The sequence below is a fragment of the Chionomys nivalis genome, chromosome 14 (assembly GCF_950005125.1).
Source record: "Chionomys nivalis chromosome 14, mChiNiv1.1, whole genome shotgun sequence".
Taxonomy (NCBI): Eukaryota; Metazoa; Chordata; class Mammalia; order Rodentia; family Cricetidae; genus Chionomys; species Chionomys nivalis.
Window position 1 is genome coordinate 30,842,078 of NC_080099.1, and position 20,163 is coordinate 30,862,240.

Here is a 20,163-nt window from a genome sequence, read left to right on the forward strand (position 1 = left end):
AAACTTACAGCGATCCTCCTGCCTCTGTCTCACAGGTGCTGGGATCACAGGTGTGAGCCACCATTATCAGCTCAAAGATTTCTTGAATAACAAACCACCATATATGTTTGGTCTTTATTTATTTAAAAAGATTTGAATTTGGTAAATCAAAGTATTTAATGAACAACAATCATCTTATGATGGATGAGGTAATTTATCACCCCATCAATTTAGAAATATCTGTCTAGTGACATGGGAGAGTGGTTGAATTTGTGTTTTGTGCATATGTAGAAAGAGACAAAATCTGTGTCTCCAAGAATTCTGGAAAAAGCACAAATTCAAATACTTACATTTGTTCATTTTTATTTAACTCAAAATAGCTAGTAACATAAAAACATTTTTAAAATTATCTCTAATACCTCACCATTTAGCTATTTTTCGCTGACGACACTTGATTATTTCTAACATGTAATTACACAATCAATCGTAAAAACGTTATCTTTAAAAGTTCGCAGCAGGCTTTCAATCTGTGGGGTTAGACGCTAATAAAAATTCATGACATGGTACTTTCAACTGTACATAATTTCTCCAACATTTAAATTTATGAAAATTTATAACCATAAGTAGGTTATGTTCATCAGTACATACACACAGGTAGGACATACATTCTACAAAAGATGACTATCTGTTTGACACCCAGTAGAGAAGGCATCATCAAACATCGAACTCACATTAATCCATACATGATACCAGCGAAGAGGAGCCTGGAAGAACAACCACACAAAAGCCTGTGGCGATACCATGACTGTACACCATGGAGGAAACCCAGACACAAACAGTTCATCTGCGCCCGCTGCCACCAGTGTCAACTCACATCTGACTCCCACTGGGACTAGAACTTTGTAGTGTGAGCCTAGTGTTTAAAGCGTGTGCTTCCTACAGGAAAGGGCCCCTGGGACTTCACTGGGGTGCCAACTGGCCTTCAGAGGGGCACTTATACTTTCCAATACTAGAGGAAAAAAGGGGAGGCCATACTTCCGGTATAGTGTCTTCCTAGGGGACTCTCAAGGATTGCGCCAACACCCCATTTCATCTCAAGCACCAATGCTGGAAGCCAACTTGTAGGTGGGAGGCAACACCCCTGAAGTGGGAACTAAAAACATTCTAGTCTTCAGTGCATTCTACTGTCAGTATAACTGGATTTCCAGGCTGGCTTTTTCCTCATACTTAGCAGTGGGTTCCAGGGCCCTCTTCTGGTGCCAGCACCCCTGAATCCGGTATCCTCCGCTGAGAAAAATCTCATGATGTAAAGATGAGTGTTGTCAAGGTCCAAACAAAAGGCCACCAAAGTCGCTCAGGGTCAGCAGGACTCAGGATATGATTTCCAATTAGCAAATGGTGCAGTTGAAGCAGAGATGGTTCTGCTTGGTGACACTCGGTGCCCCCAGTAATCCATTGTGGCTTCCTTGTCCTGACTTCCCATGTTGGAATCTCCCTTTTTACTCCAACAATTGGCCATAAGCTGCTGCCCTGGTTCAGTTTCTAATTTTAAAAGCACCATTCTAATAGAAATGTCCCTGTTCTGAAGGAAGCAAGGACTGTGAATTTTCCCACTAGCTAGAGCTACTGTGTCACAGAGTTTCAGGGAAGTTGGTCGAGCTATTGATGTTCTTGCCATTGACACTGAAACTTGCTTCAGCTTCTTCCAGTCAGGCAGGGCTTCTACCTGGGCTGCAGATGAGAATAAAATATTCCATGAAGAACTCCTTCGATGACCACATTGGGAAAATCTGAAAAAGAAAAAGAAAGCTGCTTTTCTTAACATGCACCAATGACATATAATTGTGATTATGGACGAAGCGTCAGAACCACTACATCTCTCTGGAGTCCACATGACCGAGCCATTTGTCCTTGGTCAGGAAAGAAGGTCAGAGATCAAGGCCATAGTGTCAGAGGCCAGGGCTGCTACGTGGGTCTATTTACCCATGGCAAGGAGTGCTACTATTTGTGCTTGTCAACCGGAGGCCATTTTGGCTCCCACCAGGTACTGCGGGATTGCACGGCCAGATTTGTAGTGTTATCGATTCAGGGGCTGCTCTTCAAATGGTTAATGCCGCTAGACTCTTTATCTGGATGCTTCCTCACAAGGAAGATGGATTACGCTGGCAATTCCAGTTCTAACAAAAATCTCAATACACTCGAAGGAATTCCAAGGTTTCTATTGGGACTACTTGGCTGCGGTTTTCCACTGAGGCTTACGGAGCCACTTCGTCCAACTTGTGTGTGTGCTTGTGGGCACACTTCTGGAGACCAGAGATAGGGAGTCTGTCTTTTAACTCCAAAGTGCAAAATTCTAACAAAAGTCATCCTGTCCAACTTGAAACAGCAGCCTCACTTCCGCAGAAGGCAATGCAGAGGCACGCAAAGCATGTTGAGCCAGTTTCTAGTGTGAGAGCAGGTATAGCGGAATGCAGGGGGATCAATCTTCTTCCCATGGCTCAGATGTTCAGGTTGAAGTTTCCATCTGCACACAATTACATCAGGAACTAGGTGAAAGCTGGGCACTCTGGGTAGTTATTATCCAAATGGACTACCATCTTGATACTTCTTTTCATCCATCCATGCCCTATAGAGCAGCTATCTTAATAAGTCACGTGCAAGGGAACTGGGCTTCATCAGAGAAGGTAGGAAGGCTTCAGGGGCAATAAGGGGACAATACAGTCTATGACAAGAAAGCCTAGAGGATTCAGAGTCATCGGTGGAAGTGAGGCAGTGGGGGGTGGGGCTGGTACTCAGGAGGACAGAGGTACCAGGTCAGACCTATGAAGATCTCACGGGAATGTATCAGAGCTGTGCTGAGGGTATTGAGGGATTTTAAGTGAAGCAAGACATGAACTTTTGAAAGATGACTGACTGTCACGCCGAGGACGGACTGAAGCGAGTGTGAGGTGGATACAGATGAGCTTGGTTATTGCTATAGTTTAGAGGAAGATGCTGATGCGGGACACAGAAAAGCGGATGGGTTCTAGAGAAATGAAGAATGTGACCTGCTGACAGATACAAGTGACTAGGAAATAAAAGGGAGGATTCAAGGATTAAACTGGCTGGGGTGGTGTGTGCTTATAATCCCAGGAATTGAAAACTGAGGCAGGACCTTGAGTTCCAGGACAACCTAGATTGTACAGTGAGAGAAGGTCTGGAAGGAGAGGGAAGACGAAGGAGGAAGAGAGAGGGGTAGTCGGTAAAGGAAAAAATTAATAATAATTGAAGTCATCATAGGCACACCTTGGGTTTCTATCTTAGCAAGCCAGAGGGTTGTGGGAGAAGCTGAGAAATGAGAGGGAATTAGAAGGAAGCCAATCATTTCAGTTTGGGATCCGCTGAGTTTGAGACACCTTTGAGTCTAGTCAAGGGCGAAGTCAAGTATGTAGCTGGAGATCTGACTGATTTCCCTTAGCAAATGTTCCCAGCTCTATGAACACAGCTGACTTGTTTTAACAGCAGTGAAGGATTTTACACCAAGACCTTCCTTACCGGTTATTGACAAGTTGGCGAGTGAAACCAAGTTCATGGCTTGGGCCTGGCGCACAGTATATACTTGGTCATTACCACATGCCATACATACATCTAATTACAAGAAATAAAAATTACAGTCTCTGTCCAGGCCATGAAACAGGTGCTAGTAAGCAAATGATAGAAATAAATGTTTAAACAAATCTCTCTACTACATGATTAATGCGCTTTCTCTCTGGCTAATGACACTGGCTTTCTAAGTGTGTACCTTTTTGCTACACCACACACACACACACACAACCACACACACGCACGCACATACACACAATTTTCATAGATCACAGCTTTAAAAGCCTTCAGTAGGCTATAAATCTGTGTATTTGAAGAAATGGTCTAGCTAATTCTAATTTTAAATTTATTTCTCATACAGATATTAATAAAGTGAACCACTGATTAATTTTCAATAAAATATCCAAACATATTTCACATGGGTGGCATATTGCTATCCTTTGCCATCTGAAATCTGAAAATCTACTTAAATACAGTTAATTTACACCGTGAACATATTTAACTTAAGAGGATTCAACAAAGTCCCATAAAACAATGAAAACCCCGTTCATTATGTCCGATGAGTAATTCTACACCATGATTAATACGGATTAGAAGCAAGGATACAAAGCAGGGCATGGGTTACAGGACAGGGGACAGGAAAGGGAAAGGAGGCTCAGCATGAAAGGGCCACTTGAGCAGATTTGAATGAGGGGCCAGAGGAGCCAGATGTGAAGAAATCCAGAAGGAAGTGCTCCCTGCACAGGAAGCAACCAGTAGGGAGACTCTCCAAAGGACATAGTCTGCAGCCATTTCTACTGAAGGAAGCCAACAGGGTGATCTCAGGAAAAGTGAATAGCCTGGAAGGTCTATCAACCTGATGGTCAGTGATAGGATAAGTGGGTATTGCGCCTGCCCCCACTCACTTGTTCCACTGCCCTTTAGACTGTAGATTCAAGCTTCCCCATGGCTTTGACCGAATACAACGCCCATTCCTGTTTGACATACCCAGGGAACTGCTCTTTCCTTGGTCTCCCATTGGAAGGAGAGGGGAAGGAACATAACCTGGGATATACTTCTTGCTATTTTTACTGACATGCCTCTATCTAACAACATTCACCATGAGCAACACAAACAGAACAAAGCTGTACAGAGGCTTCTTTAGAGAGAGAGAGGAAGTAAAAGCTGCGAAGCTATGACATTCAACATGAGGCCTGGGAGCTGGCAGGCCCACCAAGAATGCAGATGGGAAGATTCAGGGAGGAAACAGCAGGTGTTGGGGGGGGGTTAGCAAGGCAAATGCCCTAGTGGTGGAGCCAGCAGGGCTGGCAGGGTCAGTAGGATGGGCAGGGCAGGTGTCCTCGGGAGAGGGTTGGGAGGGTGGGTGCACTTGGGGCCCAGGATGAATCACAGAGTAGCTGGAACCAAGTGGGGTACGCGAGGAGAGATGATGTGGAATAGACCACAGAGCTCTTGTGAGCCACAGCAGGAGTGGAGTCTGCGTTGGAAATACACCGATGGGGTAGTTCAAGGCCACAAGCAGATTATTTAAAGAAAAGCTCAGTAAGCAGCGTCCAATCTTTGATGGGAAAGCCAAGGGTGAGACGCATTTGAAGGGAGAGGATGTGGCCAGCACACAGAAAGCTAACGAAAGGGCATGCACGACAAAGAAGAACACTGTCCAGAATGTTCAGCCACGTCGACGATGCCTACCTGGGTCCTAGGAAAGGGCTAATTTGTATTTTCCAGAAAATTTAAGACAAAGGCCAGAGCATGCACTTTTGAGGCTGTCAAGAGAATTCTCTCTGGAGGCCAGAGATGGCTCACGGGTTAAGAGCGCTGGCTGCTGATGCAGAGGACTTGGGTTTGGTTCCTAGCACCCACATGGGGGTTCACAAACACCGCCAGCTCTTGTTTCAGGGACCTCTGCAGGTCCACAGGGAGTTCATATACATATACGCAGCAAGACACTCATACACATAGAATAGAAATAAACAAATCTTTAAAACAGAGGGTATTCTCTTGACTTTTGTTGTCAAAAGCTAATAAGATAATGATCAGTTATCAGCCGTTCTTTTTTATTTCATTGGCGCACATATGTGCACACATGTGATTACACATGGAAGGTAGAAGTCAACCTCTAGTGTCATTCTCAGGAGCTGTCCCCCTCATTGTTTGAGACAGGGTCTCGGTGGTTGAAAGAACACTGCTCAGCTAGGCTGGCTGACCAGTGACCTCCAGGGATCCTCCTTTTGCCTCCAAAGTGTTCGTTTACAACTGCACCATGGTGCCTGGGTTCTGATTGATTGATTGATTGATTGGTTGATTGATTTTTTATTTATTTATTGTTAATATAGGTTGTGTGTGCAGAACTCAGATTTTTATGTTTGAATGACAAATGCTTTCCCAATAAATCTACCTATCTGGCCTCAAGTATCTAGGCAGAACGTCTAAGATGTAACGAGAGTGGATGTGAATGGGAGTCGGTAGCTCTCTAGATTCCCACATTCGGTATTTTCAGGAATAATGGCTTCCCCTCACTGAAAGGCATCTTAACAACACAGTGTGCTATAGACGAAGTTTCTCTAAGGCCAGAGGAATCTAATTTCCAGAACTGGGTCTGCCAAAAATTAGAGAATATAACATGAGGGTTGGCCACTGCGCCCCTGTATCTCCCTCTACACCAAACCCATTAATTACGGTTATTCTCAAATAGGATTTCCCTTATTTTGGTCTACACTATCAAGTGACCAACGATACACACACCTTCACCTTCCTGCTTCTGACATTTGCCCTGACGCTGCTTCCCAGAAGGCCCCTCGGTCTCCACTGTCAAAGTGTACACCATGTGGTAGGTACTGCTTAAAAGCTTAAAGAATCAGATTTAAGGATCACAAACTATACCCCCTACCCCCTCTCACTTCCATCAAGCCCCTGGCTATTCCAGGCCAGTCATTTCTGTTTTCCCCACTGCTACGGGAACTCTAGACAGGTGCATGAGGAAAGATAATTCCAGAACAATTATGTATGGAATCATTTTACAAGATAATGACTGTTTAATCTAGACTGGGTTGTACTGTATTTACTAAACATAATATTTTTAATAAAACACTGGCTAATAATGTTAATTAATTAATTAATATAAATATTTTAAGTATAGGAAGCAGACCTTAAAAGGGGTAACTGTTCCTCACTGAGAAGACATGCACAAAAAGCCACCGTGAAACCATATTCTTTAGAGCTGAGGCAACTCTCTGGGCAGGGTTAGAGGGGTTTCAGAGTGAACTGTGCCTGCGTCCTGGTCACCTTTCCTTTCCTGGCAGGCAAGCGGGTAACCCGACTACAAGCTCCGTGCTACACAGCAGTCTCCTCTCCAGCTCGTTGGAAGGTTTGGTTGACAGAAACAATGGATCCTTCATCTATGCTTTCTTGTGACTTGATATTTGTCATTCCCAGAGGCTGGAGCCCTGGTGTGCTAAAAGTCAAGAAGGAAAACCTGGGCCTCGGATGGTCCACCTGAGTCCTACAAGTCACCAACATCCCCAAGTCGGAATTTTCCCTGTTAGCCAATGATATTACCTGCTGAGCCTATTTTATGAGGCCGCCTGCAAATGAACTGAGATGATGCCTGAGAATGTCCTCCAGGAACATTGCATAGGAGAACACTGTGAGAGGGACTGTAGGGAACTGGAACCGAAAAAGGACGCATGCTGAAATATTGATTATGGTTACACTTAAATCAATTAGCTGTATTTGAAATACACAACTTAAAATATATAGTCTATCATCCAAGACACCGAAGCCTAAATGGAAACGCAGGTATAGCTGCAATGCATGCGCACAGCTTTGGGAAGGAAGCATTCTTTTAAGAAAGACTAGAACCTTTAACCTGAACTCTGACCTCTAGATTAAAAACAAGTAGCAGTCTGAAAAACATCACATAAAAAAGAAGAAAAATAAGTACCTTTATCCCTTCTTTTCTCTAATTCAAAATAGGCTAGGAAGAGAGAAAGAAAAATTACATTTCCTCCTGAAAGGCCGGCCCCAATTAAAATTCTAAATGTCTCTTACACCAAGAGCACTGGTTTATTGGCAGATGATTAAGCCCTGGACCGATGTCACTCTGTTAGACCCGTATTACAAACGTGGTTTATGTGGTGCAGGGGCAAATCAGTAAAGAGCTGTTAGCAGATGACAGGTTTGATTACCGCTGGCTGCAGGCAAGACGTATGGATCCCCGAGGAACAGCAGCACCGGCTGGTGGGACAGCTTGCTGGAAAGGTCGAAAACAGGCATGTCAGCATCAGGGGACGATGGTAAACAGAAAACACTACAAACTAGCTTTGAGGGGATCAAACTGCTGTGTGGGATGTCTCTAGGTCTCTGCATCTACCAGCATGGGTGAATAATAGCACACACACAGAGGGGAGCCATGGCAGCTCACTTGCTTCCCAATATTTCTCTTTGGGATGTGAGACAGATGTTCATCTATGCAGTAAATACCACTGCCGGGAAGTACTTTCTGAAACTCTGGGGTTTGAGCACAAGTACAACAATACTCTTACTACTTGCATGAAGCCATGTGGGGCACTTAATTAACCCCTTTCATGCAGAGTTACAAGCAATTAGCCCTGCAAACTCCTAGCAAACACTTATCATCTTCAAACCAATATCCAACATAGGTTTTCAAGAGGAACACTACTTTAAACAGGTATACCATGGGTAGTTAAGACACTGAACAAACAGCTGCATTACTGATCTCTATAACCAACTTCTCGTTGATCGACATCAGTTCTTACCTTGACTCTTCCGATTCTGTCTCATCAAAAGATCTGAAATTTTTATAAAAGAAAAAAAAACCAATTAAGTTGGACCAATATTTATGGTACAAAGGTTAGTACCCTTAGTAGTGAAACGGGAAACAAGCAGAAAGGTTGAGAGTGTGTACTGAGCCAAAGTACAGCTGACAACTAATCCTAAGAAATCTTCAGCCTGGGAGATTCTGGGCATTTCAAAATTTCCTTAAGATCATTTAAAAATCGTCTGGTCTTATTACTGTTTGGGGGTTGGAATAGAAATAAAAAGACCTCATTCCCTGTAATTGTTAAGGGTTCTGTGCAAAACTCAAGAGCATCCATAAACCTGCCCTCCTAGGAAACATGAATACACAGGTTGGGACAGAACACACTGGCCACATAGAGCACTTGGTGAGTATAGAAGATAATTCAGGCTCTGGGGTGAGCAGCAAGTGGCCACAGCGCTGAGGAGGCGTGGCAAAAGGTGTCTACTGCCCTGCACTCTGCAGACAGCTCAGGTTTAACCTGATCTCAGGAAAGGGCTGGGGTCAGAGGGAAGAACGGGTAGAGCCCCTTCCCCTGCTGGATTTGTGCTGCCTTATGTCTCTGTGGATCGACACTGGGCAGGGGTGTTGCTAAGCTTTCAGAGGCTAGCTCAGAATTCATTCTTTAGAACGTTCTCTAGCTGCTGGTGATGTTGCACCTCTAGTTTCATGGTTAACAGGGACTGGGGACTACAGCTCATCAGTTACGAGTTCCTGAGGGAAGACAGTAGCCCTCATGGAAGGTCTGGGTTCTGCCGCGTGGACAGCTTGGGAAAAGCACTTAAATATTGTGTCTCTGACCAACAGCCAAATGAGGGGTGTTGGATCAATGATCTCCAAAGTCATCTATAGCTTTAAAACTATATGAATATGGGAACTGGAGGGATGGTTCGGTGGTTAAGATCCTTGCTGCTTTTCCAGAGGATCTGAGTTTGGACTCCAGCACCCATGTTGGGCAACAACACACAACTGCCTATAACTCCAGCTCTGGCAGATCTGACGCCCTCTTCTGGATTCCACAGGCACCTCCTTCACATACATGGCACACACAGACACAAGCATACACTCAAATAATAAAAGTATATGTTTAAAAAGCTACATGAATATGTATACTTGGCACAAGTCAAGCACAGTCTGAACTCATAATTAGCATCTGCGGCACAAACTTCTGCCTAAGCATGAGTTTGCCTGGACCATTTGCTGCAGGATGGACATGGAGACTTGGGAGGGATTCCTCTCACTATAAGCAGAGGGATATGAGAAAGAGTGATGCCTCAGCTCAGCGCTTAGATGTGGCCAGCTTGCCCTGTGGCACCACTCTGGGATATCTGTGAGGACAATCAGTCATCGAAGAGTTACTGAAGATGCACACCCATAATGTAAATAGCAGTTCTTACCCACAACTTTCTGCCTTTGGTAGAGAGGGCAAGTGTCTGACATTGAGGAAATCAAGGAAGAGTTTGGGAAGTTCTTCATTCTCCAAAATGACGGCCTGTGGAAGCAGAAAATGGAATTAGAGTCGGGAGGGAAGTCTGTTAGACCATCAATCAAAGGAACTCCATCAAAAAGTCATAAGTGTCCATCAAAGTCATTGCCAGCAACATTCCCCAGGGTTGATACGAGGAGTGGATTCAGCCTGGCACACACTACACACCCTGCACTTTACCCACAGCTTCTCGGGAGATCTACAGAAGGGTCTCCTACCTTTAGACATTCCCTAACAGACAAGACATTGCAAAAGCACTGGACATGGTTCATGCCTTCACAAAGACTCTGATCCATCCTGAACAGTCCAACCTCAGGCACATCAGCTACACAAATCAAATTTTCCCTATTGAGTGATAAAGTATTTACATTTCCATAACAGGCCACTACTCTTAGGAAATACTGCAGGTTTTCCATCTGGAAGATTTAGTCTAAGCCCTTAGTTATCACCTGCTCCTGCACTAGGACCAGTTGACATTTATTGCCATCTGGACAGCTCCACTTAAAGGGTCAGTGACAACTTTACCGCTAAGTGTAAATCAGGGCATATATTGAAAAAAATCTATAAAGTTCTTCCACTTAAAAAGCTCTGCTAAAGAGCTGGCATAATGGCATAAACGTGTCAGCACACCGAGATCCAAATTATGCAAAATGTGGAAAAGAAATCTGATGGAGGCTATGGGGTGCATTTTCATATTTATGCATTTTTAAAAGAATCTGCCAACATGTGTTAACAGATTACACATCTGATACCCGGTCCTCTTTCTCCACTAAAGAGTGAAGACTATGCAACTGCTCTTTTTCTTGTCTTTTGAAAGAAGGGTCTACAATCTAGCCCAGGCTGGTCCTGAATTCACAACAGTCCCCTTGCCTCGACCTCCTCAGTGTTGGGATTATAGTTAGGAGTGGCTCTTAAGGGTCTACTTAAATAACATTCCATGGGTGATCTTTTCCCCCCCCGCAATAAGCATATGTTATCAAAAGAATAATGGAAATTAGTTAAATATTGTCTAACAGAATCTTAGGAACAGCCATATAACTGGTACAGAAGACACAGGACAAACACAAAAGGATCAAATTCTAAGCGCTTCTGTGCATTGTAGGCATGCCACCACTTCCATACTGAGCTGCTCATTTCTCACAGGTGAGGAATCCTACTGCCCACTGCAGATCACATACATGGACTAGGGCTACACAGGCTGTCGGGTCTGAATAGGCACTGCTGTACCCAATTTCTCCTGCTATTCAGGTCCCAGAGACAGTCCATCTGGAAAGTTTGGGTGTATGGGCTGTCACTATCCCTCCCAGAGTCCACTGTACCAGAAAGATGTTAAGGACTAAAAGGAGAAGATCGAAGAGTGATGAGGAATTCTCCTCTAGTAATTAAATAAAACTGCCTGGGTACTTGTTAGAGCGGGTGCTGGCACATAGCAGCGAATAGAGCAGGTTCAGGGGAGGACGGGATAAAGAAAAGCGCACACACAACTCAAACAACCTAGAACACAGCGACGAGGTTAAGATCCTGCACACCATACGTTCATTCCCACTGATCCGTCCATGCACACACCCCTTTGTCATCTCAGATCTCATTTTTTCTTCTATTTATGCAAGCAGAAAAACAAAAACTTGAGAAAGCCAAGAAGGAAGGAGGTTCTCTGCCCATGGACAGAATTTCCGACATTTCAGCTCACTTCTTTCCAATTGCTTGACATTTATCATGAGTCCTACCTATTCGATAGAGTTTCTGAATATCCAGAGATCATCGCTTTGGTAGTCTAAGAAGTTCTAGAAATTTGTGCCATGACAAAGGCTAGAAGGACCACTAAGATGTTTCTAGATGTCTGCTTAACAAGACAGCCTAATGCCCACTTGAAAAAAATGACTTAATGTTGTGTTAAATATGGAAGAATTTGCCCCAGAAAAAAATTAACTACTTGTATAGGTGGTAGCCTTCAGATTTAAAAAATAAAAAAAAAAACAGGGGTGGGTGCTACATTCTTATCTCCACCCCTACCTTTTTAAAAACAAATTAAATCAATGAGAAGTGTGGGACACTTTTAATGACCCGAACTACTTAATTTCTAGGCTCTTTAGACATATCATCCATCACTGCACTATGGGGGAAGACATCTCTTGAGTGTTCAGGGGGCTCCTTCGGTTTTATTAATGCAAGATTTAGGGAATTTTAACAAGGTGAATTGTTTATTTGCCTTGACAGATTGGCTTACAATGCACTGGCTACATCCACAGGATGATCATTAATGACAAAAGACAGGCAAAAAGCTGTTTACACTGCACACAGGGACAGGAATTAATCCTGCTCCCTCTCCCTGGAGCTCTCCAAACAGATGACCACACTGTTTTAGGTAAGACATCCTGGCAGACAGAAACACAGAAAACTCTAGAAACTTACAGGCATCTATTTTTGTTCCAGGAATATTCTCAATTAATATTTTCCAGAAAACAACGGTCAAGCTACTCTTTAGGGCTCAGTGTTATAAAGAAAGCAGTACCGAGCATGCAGGGAGTGTTGCTAAGGCTTTCAGCTACGTGGTTAGGAATGTTTCCTGAGCTCTGTTAGGAAACCTCACACACACACAAAAAGAATTAATACTCTAGTCCGAACAAAGATGAAAAAATTACCTAATTTAGTATAATATGTACAAATGAAACAACTGTCATTAATTAGTACAGAGATGCCAAATAGGAATTAAATTAGTTCAACTCAGTCTTTTGGGCCATAAACACATGATCTCATGCAGGAGACTGAACAGGAAGTGGGGCCTCCCGGCTGTTCCACTTCCATCTTCATTCCTTGAAATGCGTGTCTCCAGGAGCAACCATCCCTCTCCAGGGCCACACCCTGACTCATCCCACATCTTCAGAACCCATCTGGTTCACATCACCCAACTTTATTCCCCAGATAAGTTCCCAATTGTATAGAAAAATCACATTTTTAAATATGAAATCATGTTCCCACTGGTTTCGACTGCGGGTCTTTGTTAGTTTTTGGTGGTATTCATTTTTAGTCTCAAGGCAGTGTGGTGCACAAGGCATGTGGGTTTGATTGTCAGACTTGGTCTCCATTCTTTCTCCTTGTACTTACAGGGTTCTCGTGAGGATTCAAAGAGACATCCCCAAGAGTACCGGCATACAATTAACATGTGAGAGATTTCACTCGTGTGTGTGTGTGTGTGTCTTGATTTCCAACTCATTTTTAATCACTTGGAAAGTTTGGATGATTATCTCTATAGTGACTAGATGTTAACCACACATGTTTTGTGGATCCTTTTGAAAAGGGGATAAAACTCAGTCGTTGTCCCCCACCTCTCTCTCTCCCTCCCCCTCTCTTTCACACACACACACACACACACACACACGGAGGAGGACACCTCAGCAGAGGACACCTTCCTTTAGCTAGGCTGTGGCAGTCATATTGCTGAGCACTTGAGTACACTTGGCCTGGAACCTGACACGCCGACGACTGCTGTTCACAAGCCTCCTCAAAGATGCCCTGGTTTCCTGTGTGGGGTCTCCCTCTTTGTCAAAATTTGCTGGAGTGTGTGCTTCTTTCACATCAGGGTCTTCAACTTTAGACTATGGTTAAAAAATATTTGTCCAGGGGCTGGAACGAGGGCTCAGTGGTTAAGAGCACTGGCTGTTCTTCCAAAGGACCTGGTTTCAATTCCCAGCACCCACATGACAGCTCATAACTGTTTGTAACTCTGAGATCTGACAGCCTCACACAGACATACATGCAGGCAAAACACCAATGCACATAAAATAAAAGAAAATTTAAAAAAATCTTTGTCTAAGTGGTGAAGACACCTGACAGACAAAAATCTACTACTCCCTAGCTCTAGCAAGCATTCTATTTCACTGCTTCTGTGTTCTGTATCTTCTACATAAGACTCACAAGTGTAACAATTAGTGGTGCCTAGGATTCCGCAACATGAGGAACCAGTAGGAAAAATATGATTTGAAACCTTTCAACCCTTAGTTGGTGAAGCCTAGACTCCACACATATCTGGTAAGGAGTATTTTGGTGGTGGGATGGTGCAAAGTCTCAGGCCCAGAGCTGTCTACTTGAGATCCTAAAGTCCCTGGCAGTAGAGTTCCCATGCTGCTCGCCCATTCTTGCAAAGCTGGCATGTGAGGCCTGGCAAATAATTTACGAAGAGAGTGTAACTCAAAATGAAATGGCCAAATTAGAGAAAAGGCTAGAAATAAATCCCATTGCATTTTACAGGTATAAGCGCTGAGTAAAATACTGTAAGAGGCACAATCAATCACAGATCCGAGACAGAGAGTAGCTGCTTCCATGCAAGTGCTGTGATCTCCAGTGGCGGGTCAGCGTGAAGGGTTTCTGCTACCCGCTGTCAAGAGAGCTGAGTCATCCTCCCACCCCGCTCAGCGCATTTGTCTCACCCCCAACAATCCAAAAAAGAGAAAGAATACAGCGAGGGAGAGCCAGAGGCAACAATGACCATAACTAAAAAATGGCACTTTCCACAGAAGTAGGCTAACTCGAACAAGGAGAGATAGTAGAGGATCACGGGAGGGAGAGGGGGCTCTTTCACTGTGAAGGCTAACTGGCCACACGTGGTAATATACACTCAGCATGTTCAAAGCAAGTCCATCCCGGTAGGGGCAGAAGAAGTTCAGCTCCAACTGACTCTGTTCAGTGAAGCTAGGAGAAGAGCCCAAGGGTGGGAAAAGAAACACCAAGAGGGGCTTCTAACCGATGAGGTCCCTTTAACACGCACGCAGCGGGAGACCCTCCAGATGAGCAGAAAATGCACCTGTGGGTTTTCACGCATCCAGTTTCTCACTTAGGGATATGTGTCGGACACACACATATGAAGACGACGGCCATAGGAATGGAATTCAATCAAGGGACTGTACCGAGTGTGTTTGTACTGTGACACACCTGGATATCACTGCATCTAGCAAATATTAAAAATGAAAACTTCAATGAATATTAAAACTGAGCAACGAAATAGGCTTTGTGAAACTTTATTATTTTTCTCTACGTGGTGTTAATAAGCGTTTATGTGGGGGACGGGATCTCATACTCTATAAAATCATTGACAAAAACTTGTCTGAATGGGACAGAAAAACAACAGCATTGGTGCAGTGGCCTCGCCAGCCTGGTGTTTACTCCAGAAATGTCGTTTTTATTGAAAAGGTGCAATTATCATCATGTAACACAAATCACAAAACCCTGATTTTTCTACCCTATCAGCTTTATAAAATCATGGTCCCAAAGGGTGCCATTGATTAGTTGCACATGTTCTTTCTATGGCATCCCAAATACTTAATTGTCAGTTATCCTTTCTTCTGCAGCCAGTAAAATGTGGTCACAAAATTACAGAGGGACCTGTTCTGCCTTAACCTCTGCAAGATGCCATCATGCGGCAGAAAACACTGGTAAAATATCACAGGATCACACCGTCCGACAAGGGAGACGTATAAACACTGTAATGATTTCCCACGAGTTTCCATTTTAGAAAATTGTCACTAAAGCCAGCATAAATGGTGACACGTCTCCGCTGAGGACACGGCGAAATCGAACGCTGGCATTCTAGTTAGGGCCAAACCTACCCAGCAGCCAATTATAACAGGAAGGGAACATCTTGAAAGCTCGGATGAGCCCGCTCGGCTAACCTTCCGTGATCACTGCAGAGCACTTTTGTTTTCACGTTTGATCTTTTCATTATCAATTCTAAATATTAAACATACATGCACATACATTCACATGCATGCATGCATACATACATAATATGTATATTACTCCCTATGAGGTTGCTGCGAACTGCAGGCATGCTCTGCCTATAAGGCTGCTATGGACTTGCAGGGGACCTCTTTGTCACAGAAGTCAGGAGGTTTCATGAGTCCCGTAAGTGCTTCCAGTCCATTTAGTTTGGTTTGAAATGTCTGATTTGGGGAGTGACAAAGTTCACCACGACAGTTTTTCTTCTCTTACCCACAAAAGCAGCTTCATACCATACCTCCTTCAGAGGAGTCGCTGAGAACAGGGAGGGAGAAAAATCAATACCTCCACACAGCAGTAAGCGGGCCTCGGTGTCACCGTCCTCTGGGACCCAAGCCCGTGGAAGCTCTGTGGTCCTCAGTCTCCCACTTAGTCACCTCCTGGCACTTGGTCCCAATTCACACAATGAGCCACAGTAAGACTCGCAAAGTCATTTTTAAAAACACCATGCAGTACACAGATCTCAGGAAGACTGTGGCCATCTAAAAACTAAAAAGCGGGTGTGCAGCTGAAGAACCCATGGCCCCGTGCATTCTCTGTTTTGATTGACTCCGTCCCCAAGGTGCGTTGAGCTTGTGCTTTGGCAAAACTTGTGCTCCTTATAGAATTCAAACATCTGTCTGCTAAGGTTTCCCAGAGCTTTGTAGACTATCTTATTAAAAAAATATCCAAGGACCTACATGGGAAGTTGAATGCCAAGAAGGGCCTTTAAGAAATGAAGAATCTCTAAAGAAAGATTGGGATTTGGCTTAAGAAATTTTGAAAAGGAGTTCTTTGATGGAGTTTTTGGGGTCGCTTATGTACACTATCATATCGTCTGCAAATAATGAAAGTTTAACTTCTTCCTTTCCAATTTGAATCCCTTGATCCCCTTATGTTGTCTTATTGCTATCGCTAGAATTTCAAGCACTATATTAAAGAGGTATGGAGAGAGTGGACAGCCTTGTTGTGTTCCTGATTTTAGTGGAATAGCTTTGAGTTTCTCTCCATTTAATTTGATGTTAGCTGTCGGCTTGCTATAAATAGCTTTTATTATAGTTAGGTACGACCCTTGTATCCCTAATCTCTCTAAAACCTTTATCATAAAGGGATGTTGAATTTTGTCAAATGCTTCTTCAGCATCTAATGAAATGATCATATGGTTTTTTTCTTTCAGTTTATTTATATGATGGATTACATTGATAGATTTTCGTATGTTGAACCAGCCCTGCATCTCTGGGATGAAGCCTACTTGATCATAATGGATAATTTTTCTAATGTGTTCTTGGATTTGGTTTGCCAGAGAATTCTCAACAGAAGAAATTCAAATGGCCAAAAGACACTTAAGGTCATGCTCAACCTCCTTAGCGATAAGGGAAATGCAAATTAAAACATCTTTGAGATACCATCTTACACCTGTCAGAATGGCTAAAATCAAAAACACCAATGATAGCCTTTGCTGGAGAGGTTGTGGAGTAAGGGGCACACTCATCCATTGCTGGTAGGAATGCAAACTTGTGCAACCACTTTGGAAATCAGTGTGGCGATTTCTCAGGAAATTTGGGATCAACCTACCCCAAGATCCAGTAATACCACTCTTGGGAATATACCCAAGCGATGCCCTATCATACGACAAAAGTATCTGTTCAACTATGTTCATAGGAGCATTGTTTGTAATAGCCAGAACCTGGAAACAACCTAGATGCCCTTCAATGGAGGAATGGATGAAGAAAGTGTGGAATATATACATATTAGAGTACTACTCAGCAGTAAAAAACAATGACTTCTCGAATTTTGCATGCAAATGGATGGAAATAGAAGACACTATCCTGAGTGAGGTATCCCAGACCCAAAAAGAGGAACATGAGATGTACTCACTCATAATTGGTTTCTAGCCATAAATAAAGGACATTGAGCATATAATTTGTGATCCTAGAGAAGCTAAATAAGAAAGTGAACCCAAAGAAAAACGTATAGTCATCCACCTGGATAGGGGAAGTAGACAAGATTGCTGGGCAAAAACTGGGAACTTGCGGGTGAGGTGGCATGGGGCTAAGGGGAAATGGGGTGAGAAACGTGAGAAGGGGAGGATGGGAGGAGCTTGGGGGAATGGGATGGTTGGGATATAGGAAGGGTGGATACGGGAGCAGCGAAGTATATATCCTAACTAAGGGAGCCATCTTAGGGTTGGCAAGAGACTTGACTCTAGAGGGGCTCGCAGGTGTCCAGGAAGATGTCCCCAGCTGGTACCTTGGGCAACTGAGGAGAGGGAACCTGAAATGACCCTATCCTATACTGATGAATATCTTGCATATCACCTTAGAACCTTCATCTGGCGATGGATAGAGATAGAGACAGAGACCCAATTTGGAGCAACGGTCTGAGCTCTTAAGGTCCAAATGAGGAGCAGAAGGAGGGAGAACATGAACAAGGAAGTCAGGACCACGAGGGGTGCACCCACCCACTGTGACAGTGGAACTGATCTATTGGGAGCCCACCAAGGCCAGCTGGACTGGGACTGAATAATCATGGGTTGAAACTGGACTCTCTGAACATGGTGGACAATGAAGGCTGATGAGAAGCCAAGGACATTGGCACTAGGTTTCGATCCTAATACATGAACTGGCTTTGTGGGAGCTTAGCCTGTTTGGATGCTCACCTTCCTGGACCTAGATAGAAGTGGGAGGACCTTGGTCTTCCTGCAGGGCAGGGAATTTGGACTGCTCTTCAGTATCGAGAGGGAGGGGGAATGGAGTGGGGGGAGGAGAAGAGGAGTGGGGATAGGGAGAGGGGTGTGGGGGGAGGGGGCAATATGTGGGAGGAGGGGGAGGGAAATGGGGAGCAGGTAGAAATTTTAATTAAAAAAGAATAAAAATAAATAAAATAAATAAAGTTGACTATTGTACACAAAAAAAAGAAATTTTGAAAAGAAATCCTTAAATTTTTTTCATTAAAAATGTATTGAAGTGTGTGTGTGTGTGTGTGTACACATACGTACACATGCATTTGTTTTCATGGCTGTTTATTCTCATCTGTGTTTTATAGTTGGAGTTCATGAACTCAGCTTTAGCAGTACTCTATCTCTGGGAATCTACTGCAGATCAAATTCAACACAAGTCTTCCCTTCCACCGTTAACAGCACTGGGCGCTCTTCCAGAGGTTCTGAGTTCATTCCCAGCACCCACATGGTAGCTCACAACTGTCTATAACTGTCATCCCATGGAATCAGATGCCCTTTTCCAGGGTGCAAAGCACACGCATATAAAACAAACAAACAAACAAATAAATAAATAAAATAATTGTGGGTAGTAATTGTGACTGAATTTTCTTGATGTATTCTCCCTTCCTTCCTCCCTCCCTCCCTCCCTCCCTCCCTCCCTCCCTCCCTCCCTCCCTCTCTCTCTCTCTCTCTCTCTCTCCATATATATACAGCTTTAATGCAAATCACAAATAAATTCAAAATAGCCACTGGAATTTAAAAATACATTCCTTTCTTTGGATTTAAAATTTATTTTAACATTTCGACTAATTTGTGCTAGTATATAAAGAATTCCAGAAGCAGGGACTGGAGAGCTGGTTTACTGGTTAAGAGCATTTGCTGCTTTACAGAGAGCCTGAGTTTGGTTTCCAGCACCCATGTCAGGTGGCTCACGGTTTTCTGTAACTCCAGCTCTGACTCCGGGGAGTCAGAGGCCTCTAGCTTCTTCAGATACCTGCCCTCAAGTGTACATATCCACACACAGACATAATTAAAAATAATAAAAATAAATATAATCCCAGAATCAGAAATTAATTTCATTAATTTCTCTTTCATATTAAATACATTGAAAACAAAGTAAAGGAAACAAAGACTTGACCGCAAAACAATTCAATACCTATTAGATGACTTCTGGCAGGCCTAATTTTCTTTTCCTATTTTTGGAGACAGGGTTTCTTTGTGTAGCTTTGGAGCCTGTCCTGGAACTCACTTTGCAGACCAGGCTGGCCTCAAATTCAGAGATCTGCCTGCCTCTGCCTCCCGAGTGCTGGGATTAAAGGGGTACATCACTGCCACCTGGCCCCCAATTTTTTTTTAAGTATAAGGATGTAGCTCAGTGGCAAAGCACTTTTCTAGTATATATGTGAGGCTCTAGGGGAAGAAACAAAATATATATTGCATGTATTTAATCCATGTAAATTTCTCGACATGTTGAATAAAAATACACTTTGATATATACTATGGAAACATTGTATGTGACATTTTCTTGATGATGCAAGAAAAACAAATAAGTAAACAAACTCTAATACAACTATAAGCCAGTTACTTACCGTCAGTCAAAACCAAGGTCTGGGGACTAATGCATTTGAGTAAAACTGTGCTACAAAGCAAACCAAAGCTGGCTTATTAAATCAAATTATGTAGTTAGGTGCTAATTTAAATACAAATCATATACCACGTTTATGGAAGTGCTGCCCTAATATTTTAAGGAAGAAATAGTAATCACAGCTGGACTTGCAAAATGTTGCCTGAGGGAGGCCTACGTAGACTAGATTTTAATGCGGGATT

The 20,163-nt window shown here is 43.4% G+C and overlaps 1 protein-coding gene across 2 annotated transcripts in view; it reads right to left on the reverse strand.

Moving 5' to 3' along the window:
• Positions 1-238: 238 nt before the first annotated feature.
• Snx24 (sorting nexin 24) overlaps positions 239-20,163 on the reverse strand; it is a 157,291-nt gene continuing 137,366 nt past the window's right edge. The window contains exons 4-8 of one of the 2 annotated variants that reach the window (XM_057789356.1): positions 9,778-9,872; positions 8,340-8,372; positions 7,749-7,813; positions 7,505-7,537; positions 239-1,769 (exon numbers count right to left, since the gene is read on the reverse strand). In XM_057789356.1, the coding sequence (XP_057645339.1) occupies positions 1,702-1,769; positions 7,505-7,537; positions 7,749-7,813; positions 8,340-8,372; positions 9,778-9,872 (294 nt within the window). In that variant the 3' untranslated portion in view covers positions 239-1,701. The remainder of the gene's footprint in view (positions 1,770-7,504; positions 7,538-7,748; positions 7,814-8,339; positions 8,373-9,777; positions 9,873-20,163) is intronic. The other variant, XM_057789357.1, reaches the window with a different exon arrangement.